General features: G+C 33.7%; 1 protein-coding gene across 6 annotated transcripts in view; it reads right to left on the reverse strand.

Annotated features, from left to right (window-relative positions):
• RYR3 (ryanodine receptor 3) overlaps positions 1-12,406 on the reverse strand; it is a 184,748-nt gene that overhangs the window by 101,024 nt on the left and 71,318 nt on the right. For all 6 annotated transcript variants that reach the window (XM_015287302.4, NM_206874.3, XM_015287303.4 and 3 more), the window contains exons 20-30: positions 10,505-10,721; positions 10,203-10,307; positions 8,740-8,843; positions 8,217-8,300; positions 6,304-6,463; positions 4,891-5,038; positions 3,719-3,924; positions 2,683-2,857; positions 1,501-1,709; positions 867-1,051; positions 108-144 (exon numbers count right to left, since the gene is read on the reverse strand). In XM_015287302.4, the coding sequence (XP_015142788.2) occupies positions 108-144; positions 867-1,051; positions 1,501-1,709; positions 2,683-2,857; positions 3,719-3,924; positions 4,891-5,038; positions 6,304-6,463; positions 8,217-8,300; positions 8,740-8,843; positions 10,203-10,307; positions 10,505-10,721 (1,630 nt within the window). The remainder of the gene's footprint in view (positions 1-107; positions 145-866; positions 1,052-1,500; positions 1,710-2,682; positions 2,858-3,718; positions 3,925-4,890; positions 5,039-6,303; positions 6,464-8,216; positions 8,301-8,739; positions 8,844-10,202; positions 10,308-10,504; positions 10,722-12,406) is intronic.

Here is a 12,406-nt window from a genome sequence, read left to right on the forward strand (position 1 = left end):
TATTCAAAAGGTTTCTTTCAACAGATCAATTTCTAATGAACATGATACCACTACCAAACCCACTTCAGAAAGCAAGAAGAACTAAGCATCTCAGTGTGATTACTTACTGTGGTAGAAGAAGCAGGAAATTCTTGGCTGTGTTTTCTAAAGATAGAGGAAAATCAGTACATTACTTCAATGAATAAAACAGAAGTAAAATAAATATAAATACAAGCTCTCATTATTAAACTAAATGTACTTACAAGCTAACTCATGTTTGCTAGGCATTGAGTACTCCTGATATCAGTAAATTAAACATGCAAAGACTTTACAGGCTGTGCACATTGACCCAAAATAGTTTGCTGCAGTTAAGGTGGAGAGTTAAGTTTCATTAAGTTTCAAAGGTCCTGAACTTGGCAGTACCTGATATGTTTAAAAATCTCTCTCACAATCTTTTTTTTCCTTGCATGGAAAGAAAATTTCACTTTTCCAATAACAATGAGCTATGAACTATCAGGAAGATGAACAGGTATCCAGTGGGAATTGGATTCTCAGTTTGTTTTCCAGATTACATAAAGCACTTTGCAATCCCACTGATTTCAGAGGGATGGCAGATGCTCAGCAATGAATGACTGTAAGTTTTTTGACACATCTTTTCAGAAAAGATTCCCCAATGTTATCTGTATGTACTGTTCTGCATTGAATTTGTTATAAAGTTATTAAAACTACCAAGAACAAAAAAAAAACTCAGTAATACACACCCTATATGCTTAGAGAGTGCAAAAACTAATATGAAATCTTAAATGTACAATAACAAAGAACAACACAGAATATTAAATTTACACTAAGACCATGAAATAGGATAACTAAAAAAACGTAGGTCTAACCGTTTTTGAAGAGCATCAGATGAGGCATTTTCCACACCCACGCCAAAGTTGAATGATGAACGGAACTCAATGGGCATACTCAAACGGCAGTATATCATATCAGAATTGCTGTTTTGTGTACCAAATGTTTTGTGAGTAACTTTTAACCGAGGTGGACTCTCAATGGTTCCATCAATTCTCCATATCTAAAAGAAATAAATTATTTTAACAAAATACTGTTCCAAGAAACACACTGATAACTAATAGTATGCAACCAGAGGATGAGATAACTGAAAGAGCTATGTTAAATTTTCTGAAATTAATTCAGAACTTTTCTCTTAGACCATAACATTATCTTGAAGAGAAGAATATGTTCCATCCAAATTGATTACTAATTATTCTCAAATTGTTCCATACAACATTTTCAAACAGAAAAACATAGATTTTATTAATTCACATGCTTATATCTGTATGAATAGCAATGCTACCATAAATGATTTTTTTATACAAGATCATCTGGAATTATCTAATGTGACGTAGTAGATTTATATGTCAAACTATATGATGATGACAGTAAGTATTAGTAAGGGTTTAACGTCTCAGCTTGCTAAACAAGCAGTTGATAAACAGCTGTCTCTCTAAGATGTAATGTTACCTCTATGTGAGGATGATTTTTTGGCACATTAACAAATGTTGGTAAACGTTTACTAAACCACATAGCAACATCTCGGTTCATGTTCACTGCAAAAGGTTCAAAACCTTCTTGAAGGCCACACATGGTATAATACTTGAATGTACTGGCATCCATTCCAAGGTTCATACGTCCAATCTGAGACAGACCCAGTGAGCAAATTGGAACAAAACCTAAGGAAATGACACAAAACCAAAAATAAAAGCACACATCAAGTTATTTGGAGAACACAAACATACTATTTTGAATGTATCTAATGTGAACTGAACTTTAGATCCTAAAAGAAATGCACACAAAATGATGACACAGTAGCAAGGATTTAAAGCTACCTTAAGTATTAATGACTGAGCTCAACATAATTCAACAGAACCCTGAGTACCCTGACAGTGAATGGACATTACATGCACCGTGCCATTTATTCAAACAATAAACCATTTTAACAGTTGTTAAAATGAAGATCTGACTTATGTGAAAGATTAACAAAAATGTCAAGAGGTAGCTTCTTAAGCAATCAAATCTGAAAAAAACAAGATTTGCTCAGGTTAGTTATTCATTTATTAGGAGGATCAGTTATATTTGTCATTATTTTTAGGCCAATAAACCAGCCTTTATATAATGAATTGGACACCAGAATCCAAACTTGACTAGACTGAAGGTATTAATGAATGTTATAATCTCTCAGGACAGTGAACTTCCAAAAGGATGTTGACATGAGACTGAATTATCTCAATATATGTTTAAAATTTATTTTGTCATCAGTGTCTATACATTTCTGGCCAATCTTAATCTGTCCATCATTCATGTTGGAAAAATACAGGTCTCCTTAATGTTGGTATTTTTCACGACCAAACATTTTCATTTTCCAAGTAGCAGACAGTATCAATAAAAATACAACGTTGAACAGTTTTCTCCATATCTTCTAACACAGAACTCAGAGTAACTTCAGTTAAAAGCCAACAATTCCATCTGTACTACAAATTCTTTCTCCTACACTTCAACCTTATGCCTTCAGAGAAGCTCAGGTACTGGAAGGCTGCTATAAGCTCTCCTCTGAGTCTTCTCTTCTCTAGGCTGAAGACTAGTTTTTCTATTTTTTGTTTTTTGTTTTTTTTCCTCATAGCCATACAAATATAAAAAGAAAATTACCACTTTCTATTCCAAAGTCGGCAAATGCAAGTTCTGAACCTTTACTGGTTATAAGCAACTCTCCATTCAGGGTAAAGATAATTGATTTGTCATCCAAGTTTATCATGCAACCAACCACATCTCCTGGTTGCCAACTTCGTCCAAAGAACCCACTGCCTTGATGCCAACGCTGGCCCTAGAAAAACAAACAAACAAACAAACAAAAAAACAATCAGGTAAATAAACAACATGCTAAAATTGAAAAGTAAACATTTTCAGAGAAGAGAGATCAAAAGTTCTAGAGAATAAAATAATCAGTCAAGACTAGAAATGTTTTAAATGTTTTGTAGACAGCTAAAATACTAAGTGAATAAAGCTTTATAGTTCATTTATAATGACAACCTGGTCTCATAATCCCAGTTAAGCAATAATAAAATTCTACCCTTAATTTTATTTATTTTTTTAACTTTCAAGTTCTCAAACTAATTTACTAGAAGCATTGATTAATGGCTTTCAGGTAAATAAATTAATTAATATCTTAGTTATTTCATTTAAACCATCTAAGGAGAACCATAACTTCAGAAATGTGCAAACAGCAATTTAGAATCTGGATAACAATCAACGTTCATTGACACTACATGTGTCACAAGTGCAGAGTCGTTATCATGTTTCTGGCAGTTTAAGAAAGCTAGTGCAAAAAGCAAAAACAACATAAAAGAGAAAATGCAACTGTGGTCCAATCTTTGAAGAAACTAGTTTTAGTTTTGTGAATTACCACTTAAAAAAGGAAATGAATGGTGAATTACGTTATGCTTACAACAGACTTCCTTACTTAGGTGATATATCCTAGGAAGATAGATATAAAACAACATACCATTGTTAGCATAATTACAATGACCTGAACCAAAATGCAGATACTAAAAAACAGAGGTCTGATGTATCCTTTTAAGAATGAAAAATATTCCAGTAGTTGGAGTATGCAGAGGAAACCTATATTGCCATTTTCTGCTTAGGCTGTTAATAGCTAAAAATAATAAAAGGGCGAGAATGCACTGACTTTGCTTCCTTCAAAAACAAATGCTTGGTCATCAGCTCCCAGTTCAATGTCAGGTCGACAGCCTGGCCTGGCCCAGCCAACACGCATATCTCCACCTGTTACAGCTTCAAATTCAAAGTACCACTTTCCGGACTTCACTGCATAAGACTGTTCTACTCTGAAAAAACGTATCTTGTCAATGCTGACTTTTTCCACTGTTTGGTCAGCTGTAAAAAATCAAAATAAAATACTTTATAATTAGATAATACTGTAAATGTCACTGTTCATCTTTTCAACCTGTATTCATTGTTTCCTATTTCTGAAAATAGCCATTATCTACCTCAGCAAGTTTAAGAACCTTCATAGCAAATGTTAGAAAAGGAGGAAAAATAATCCGCATACCCAGGCTAACACATTCTAATTCTATACAGGGTGAGTGCCTATGTATTTAGAATAAAAAAAATTAATTATCTGTCACGCTATGCAGAAGCCACAAACATATAACTGACTGGAGGTGACCTTAGAAGTTTAACATTCAGTGTAATGGAAAAGTCCAAGGAAAATGTAGTTAAAACTGCTTACAACCTACTTTAGTAAAAACCAAAAAGTATTTTATTGATATAAAATAAGCCATCTATGTCGCTTATATATTTAGGAATTCACATTTTAAAACATATTTGATACAATACTTCTACCTTTATTATATTAGAAATACTAGTGAATTGCTCTTAACAACTTACAGCTGCAGTCTAGAAAATGAAGTGCAGCATCTGATTATTTATCAAATACTTTCCTAGTTTTCAATAAGCATACATGTATTTCAGACTTTTCATTCATCATGAAGAAACAGGAAAGGATGAATTGTCTTAGGCAAATCACTTAATTTCAGAAGATTTAAGGAGTGATTTCCAAATGAAATCTGTTCACACGCACTCTAGATTATCTCCAATCTGAAAATTATGAAAATTCAATACTTATCCTACAATCAATGAAAACCAATCTTAAATAAACGTAACTTGATAATACACAAGACATTCACAATGTACATTTCCACCTTTTATTCACATTACCAGCAAAAATACACTACTATTATCTCACACATTTTATGTTTTGCCTACCTATTCCAGTGTCTAAAGTTCTTTCCCAGCACTTACGGGAAATAAAAAGTCATGATTCTTACTGAATGTACATACCTATTTCTTGGTCAGGTGGCTCAACATTATAACCATAGCCTGCAAATGTCCTAACAGCTTCACGGAGGCTATCTCTGTTTGATTTTTTAGTACGTTCATCTAGTAATGCATATGGCACTAGCCGAGGATTACGTTTGTTCTTAAGATCCTAAAAGGAGTTACAAAAACAACAAAAAGAAAATCATTTATAAGCATGACGAAGAATGCACATAATGAGACAGATAATTATCTAAAATACTGCTAGGATTACAGGAAAGAAACAATATTAATGAATAAAAGTTATACGAATGAAAGTAGGAAGACTGTTAAACCCAGTTATTAAAGATGCTAAAAACGTAAAGACAAGACTAAAAGAGATGTATGCAAATACTTTCACAGGAGGTTCAGATAGGATATCAGGATAAAGTTCTTTATTGAGAAGGTGGTTGGGCACTGGAACAGGTTCCCCAGGGAAATGGTCAAGGCACCAAGCCCATCAGAATTCAGGAAGTCTTTGGACAATACTCTCAGAAATATGGTTTGAATTTTGGGTGCTATGAGTTGGACCTCTTGTGAGTCTCTGGAGGTGTTAGTTGACATCCAACTGAACATGAGCCAGCAGTGTGCCCAGTGGCCAAGAAGGCCAATGGCATCCTGGCTTGTATCAAGAAATAGTGTTGCCAGTAGGAGCAGAGAAGTGATTGTCCCTCTGTACTCAGCTCTGGTGAGGCCACACCTTGAGTACTGTGTTCAGTTTGGGGCCCCTCACTCCAAGAAAGACATTAAGGCCCTGGAGCATATCAAGAAATGGGCAACAAAGCTGTGAGGTGTCTGGAGCACAGGTCTCATGGGGAGTGGCTGAAGGAACTGGGATTGCTTCCTCTGGAGAAACGGAGGCTTAGGGGAGACCTTGCTGCTCTCTACTACTACCTGAAAGGTAGTTGTGATGAGGTGGGGGATTGGTCCCTTCTCCTGTGTAACTAGCGATAGGATGAAAAGGGATGGCTTCAAGTTGTGCCAGGGGAAATTCAAGTTGGATGTTAGGAAAAATTTCTTCTCTGAAGGAGTGGTCAGGCACTGAAATGGGGCTGCCTAGGGAGGTGGATGAGTCACCATCCATGGAGTTGTTCAAGAAAAGGGGAGATGTCACACTGAGTAACTTCATCTAGAGTAGTCACATGCAGAGTTGGTGGTTGCACTAGATGATCTTAGTGGTCTTTCCAACATTAACGATACTGTGATTCTTTAAACTCAGGATATTCTGTGATTCTCATAGGCTGCAGCTCCACAGGACTGGCAATCTGCTCTTTCCCTGCTCCTTCACCTTTTCCAAACTTCCCAAAACATTCAGCATTTAACCTGATTCCCAACTGGTTCTACAAAACAAAATTCTATATTTTTTACTTACTTCAAAAGTGTCTAAAAAGTCCTCACCTGCTGAATGCCATAGGTCCATCCTTGCTTTATTCTGTCTTTTGCCCAGACATTATGTGCATTTTCTGCTAGTTTGTCAACTAGAAATTCTTGAGAAGGCAACAATTTCACTTCAGAAAGATCAAGAGGGGCGGGTTTATAACCATTTGACATGATATAACTGCAAGTCAACAAGGAAAAACAGAAAGATATCCCACTGATTATATTTAAAACTTTTTTGTGCAATATTAACAGAGAGCAATTCACTTTCTTACTCCACTTTTTCCACTCTCCCATTTCTTTGTAAAAATCCTTCCTTGCACTTGGCCATTAATAAGGACAAAAAATGTATTATATCAGTGTCTCATTTCCTACCAACTTGTACGCAATCTAATTAAATGCGATCCAGTTCTGTATGTGGGTATTTAAAACAGATGCTATGAAAACAAGAAACTGCTATTAAATGACTTCATCTTTCAAGTATTTTCTATTTTAAGGACTTCTCATGAAATTATAGTTCTTATGTATACATGATGTTTGCATTATGAAGCATAGTGTTTTTGATAGACACCAGTTGACTACGTTACCATTCTTCCAAAAGTACAAAACACATTTTAATTGTAGTTCTTCCCACTCTTCTACTGATTAGTAGGTTTAGTAGAATTTTACTAGTAGATATTATCCTCCTCTTCAACTATTTCACATAGTATATAGAGCACGCTGCTATTTTAAATGTGCAGATGCTCTCTTGCACAAACTAGGTAACTTTCATTTGTTAGAGAACTCATGCTGACAGTATGTATTTTAACATGGGTAAGAAAATGATTACAAGATTTTTTGTTCTGTTGTTGAAGACAACAGTATCAATTATGATAGAATGCCTGCATTATGAACAATGGGAAAGGTTATTTCCCCACCCCACCCCCCTTTTTTTAAACAAAAGCATATTATCATCAACAATATTATCATCAACCATCTCATAAAACTATTTATTTTACTATTCAGCTTAAAAACCTAACATAATTTATCATGGGAAAAGTTTCAGAAAAACAGACGTCTTGTGAGATAAAAAATTAAAGTGAAAACCTTATGTGGCAGGTATTGAGATCACTGTTGCGACCTTTGAGCTTTGTTGAAGGATAGGACCTTAACCTTTCCTACAGGTTCCTTACAGAATTCCCTCAGACAAATCTAAAAAGCAGATGTAATCCTGAATCCATTTTTACTACTCTCAGGCTGACTGCTGCTGATTACTTATTATAGCCACTATTACAGCCTCCTGACTGCATAATTTAGCAACCAAGTAAAAACTGAAGTTAAAGAGGATTGTATTTTGTGTCATAATCTACACATGTACATTTCTAAGATACGTGCAATATTTTACAACTGTCATTTTCTGATTTTTTTTTCACTTGAACTTGTTTTTTCTGTTTGTACAGAATTGGGCAAATCTTTTAAGAGATGTATTAATAATGTCTCTGAAATGTAAACATGTTAAATGAACTTCCTCTTGGACAGGAGGGAAAGAGAGAAGTAAATTGAAACTAGTAATAACAGGCAAAGGGTATGAATTTCTGAAAGTAGATCAATTTGCCACCTTATATTATACATGCTCTACTTTGCGAGGTGATAGAAAAGCCCTTGAAACATTGCTTTCAACATTGGAATACCTATTCAAAGATCATGTAACATTTATACCACATGCAATTATAAAATTATGTGGCTATGATATGTGAATAACTGCAGCAGTAAACCACAATCACAGGCAAAAATAATAGAGCAACCACGGTCTCTGTAAGTCTAAAAGAAGCATGGAGTATCAAGTATTATATCAATTATATCAAGTATTTTTCTCAAAGATCTTAAATTATTTTTGCTTGAAAATGCCCTCCAGTTGGAAATAATATATATAATAGCCAGCATAAGGTACATACTTTTTAGGAAGCTTGACTTTTTTAAGATCTTCCTCAGCTGCTGGATTAGCATGAACAATGTGACATCCAAGGGCCAAAAGCGTTCTAACAACATAGAAAAACATCAGTAATAAAACACAACATTGTAGTGCCCATCCGTTTTACTTTCTCCATTTCTTTTGTTCTTAGTATAAATACACAGAACTTAAAATATTTTTAAAAAACACACAAAGCCATTCAAAGTAATGAAATTTGAATACTTAATATTTTTAGATATTGAAAATACTAAATAAAATATGTTGAAAGTTATAAAAGTCTGCCTTGAAAGTTATGCCTTTTCAATTAAACTGTAAGGGTTTGGTGTCATTTTCTTTTTTGGTTCTCCATTGAGACGTAATTTTCTAAATTTTTCTAAATGTGTTCCTGGAATTTGTAGCAAAATCAATAGAACACACTTTCATTACAATGAGGTAAGATGTTTTTATATCTTACAATAATGTAAAAAGTTTGAATAAAGAGAAAATTTTTTAAATTCAAAGCTCACTTGAGGGTTTCAGTTGACATTTGTAGATTATAATTCTTCTCTGTCTCAGGTAATTTAGAGAATTCCACAAGACAAGGATGATGCCTTTTATTATCATCCCGTATCTGTAAGGAAGAAACCAAAAAGAGTATTTACCTGATACCAGAATGAAGCCAAAATCAGACCATTATCAAGAGTAAGAAATCTGCTAATTCTTTGCAATAAATAAAAGAATACGATTTTTCTTTACTCAGTGACAGTTACTCATGATTATACAAATGAACTCTCCCATGATTGATTTATAACATATATTCTAAGAACTAACCTACAAAACATAGAAAAAAACCCAGCAATTTCATGGGTTCTGTGTAAATACATCAAACACATGAAAGCAAGCCTGCAAACTCAATGTTTTCTACTGCATGCCTGAGCAACCTACAGAGAAATTCTACATAATGAGCTCTACTATACACATTCTCACTCAAATAAGTTCAATAATCGTTCAGTAATGTTCTCTCTCTTTTTTTTTTCCTGAAACATTAAAGCATTGCATTTTTTTTTCCCCCTGATATTACTGACAATCTCAAAACTTCTATGACACTTACTTAAACAGGCTCTTTAATTTAATGCCGAGTGTTTCTATCTCGGTGGCAACTAGACTCCTCAGACACAGAAATAATATTCCATTGCAAAACGTTGATGACATGAATAAGGGTAGTAAAGCTCTAATTTTCAGTAACAATGACATTTTAGCAGGTACTAACATAGAGTTCTCAGTGAGAAAAAAAGTAAATTAAAGCCATAAGTGGAATCAGCAGAATATAAGAGAAAGAAAAATATTCTTTTAAAGTGTGATACAGTTATAATAGGCATATGAAGCTACTGCTGCCCTAGTAAATCTCAACTTGAAAAGAAGCCAGATGAAATAACCTAAATTTAAAGCAGAAAGTAATCCTTAGAATTTTAGATTACTAGGAAAAGTTACCGATTCTACTCTAATTGTTGAATTTCATATAATATTGTCAACATTATATTTGTACCCTATCTTTTAACAGCTTTTCATTTGATAACACACTTTGGACATGTTATCTCTTTAATCTCCAGCATCAGAGTAACCAGGGAATTTGATGTGGAGTTACTCACTGCTGGTATGATTTTCAGTAGAATTCCATTTCAGTATAGTTAGGGCGATTCTCAATGAATGCATTTTTTTCACAGTGACTTCTAGCTATAATGTTAAAATATGTGTCTTATTTATAGTGCAAATTTGTCTCCGAATCATTTGTTAATAAAAACATTTCCTAATAGCTTTACCTGATCATCAATTATCAGTAGTTTCTTTCTTTCTTTCTTTTTTTTTTTTTTTTTTTTTTTTGGTCTAGATGTTTGTTATCCACCATTAAATACCCTGTTATAGTTTCCAGTACATTTTTCTGGTAGGCTATTTTACATGTCTGTATCTAGACTGGTCATTCAAATCATACCTTGCCATATGTCCAGCCCAGTTCTATTTTATTCATTCCCCACAGTTCATGGATATTTTCCGCTAGTTTATCCCTGATCTTTTCAAGATGAAAAGGAAGAGCAATCTAAGAAAAGAGCATAACAATTCCACAAGTAAGAAAAGGCTCCAGTTTGACCAAATCCTGTAGTGCGAAGATGAACTAGTTCAATTAAACACAGTAAAACATACAAATGACGAATTGTTAAGAAAGTTAGCAAGTTAGCTTAGCTTTTGTATTGCCAAATTACATTTTACTATCTTATTACTGCATATGTGACATACCTGACTCGTGTCTATAGGACAAGGTATAAATGAAGCTTGGGAGAGGAACTGTGTCGTACCCAGCAAATCTCTCACTCCATCAGAATCTCTCTTATATTCCTTCACTGGTTCTAATTTCATCTTTTCTTTTGGAAGCAAGGCTTCATAGCAGGGAGCATAGCCAGTAGGAGGCAGAAATTTAAACTCTCCATGACGTCCACCCAGTAAGAAACGAGCTCTGTGCAATTTGCAGTGAAGAAATTATATTCTTAAATAGTCAGCATATACTAACATTATAAACATATCATTTGGAACCATAAACAGTTTCTTGAATAGCATGTATAAAATGGTACTGTATTTCATGTTTTAATAAGCACTAAAAATAAATAAATAAAAGATTACCAAGCATTTCTATTAGCAGATACTTTCAATATTAATGTTATTTACTAACTTTTTTTTTTTTTAAATATCCATCTTGGACAGAGCAAAAATAATTATTCAATCCAGTGGTGTATTGTAAAATAATATATTTCTTATTTAAAACCAAATCGTTATATAAATGATATGAAATTTTTGATGCACTTAAATGATAAAGAAAATTAATTTAATTTGGACTGGTAGTCTAAAAATACCATTGGGAGCTTTTATGTGTCACTTATGATTTTTCAAATGACTGCTTAGTGGACTCACACAGAGAGGTTTTAATAAGAATCCAAAGGATATGACGAAACAAAAGGCACTGTAGTCATAATAGAGAAATCAAGAAAACAAAATAACACCAAATGCTACTGAAAATGAGTTTCAAACAAGTAGCCAGGATGCCTAATAAACCCATGAAGTTTTCTGTTTCTCTTCAGATATATACTTTTCATTTAAATTTAACATACCAGAAAAAAAAAAAGCCCCAAACTATTCAACTTCATAGTAGGCCAACATGTAGGCCAACAACAGAGGTAAACAACCATAACATTTAACAGCGCATTTCTTGTGATGGGATGACCAGAAGTTTACTTATAATTCTAGAAATACTGGGACTCTTATCAACTTACTTCATAAACAGTACTCTTCATTAATAATTTTAAAGAGAGGAGACAGAGCATGACATGCAAGTTTTCTCAAACAAGATGTTCATAAGCACAAATATCTGAAATGGCTCAATGTCCACAAGAAATATACTACTTTCTATATTTATAATTTCATTAATAATTTACTTTAAACATTTCAATGATCCCAAGGCAGCTCAATATCTGAGATGACAACTTAGAGTTTAGTCCTCTCTTTAATCTCCAAGCGGACTGAAATAACTTAAGAATAAAAAGGAGGTCAATTTTATTTTAAGAACTAGAACTCTGACTTTCTAAGTAGGCAAAAGACAAAGAAAAAAATGAAAGGAAAAGACTCTCATACAGCAGTTTGATGATCACAACCCAGTAAATAGCTTGTTGTTTCCTGTCAACTTGATAATTTTTTCTAAGTTATAAAAAACCACTAAGTCTCATCCAGTCTTCATGATGGTCTCATTCCCACAGAGAACTGTTTTCTCCTTGCTCTTTTTTTGCATTTCCCTCAGCTTCCACATAGGCTGTAACAGTCCTAATTCTGCAGAATCTCTTTTAATATCCCGGTTACAAAAAGTGTGGCTTTTTGTCTCATTTTAAAATAAATGTTTGTATCTTTCATTTTGAAAAGCATGCTTTAAGTTTACCCAGCCTCAGTCTTAAAAAGAGCCCTCCTGAAAATCAAATATAAAAAAAATTAACTTCTAAGCTCAGCCTACAAAAGATATAAGTTTCAACCTTTCACGCTGAAGAATTCTTCATTTTGTGTACAACTTTTCTTCCTACAATTTCTGCCTGTTAGTATAAGCAACAAGTATGCTACAGGTAAACAGAACAAACAGTGCAATGGCTACTTGTATTGATG

Source organism: Gallus gallus, chromosome 5 (assembly GCF_016699485.2).
Source record: "Gallus gallus isolate bGalGal1 chromosome 5, bGalGal1.mat.broiler.GRCg7b, whole genome shotgun sequence".
NCBI classification, from domain to species: domain Eukaryota; kingdom Metazoa; phylum Chordata; class Aves; order Galliformes; family Phasianidae; genus Gallus; species Gallus gallus.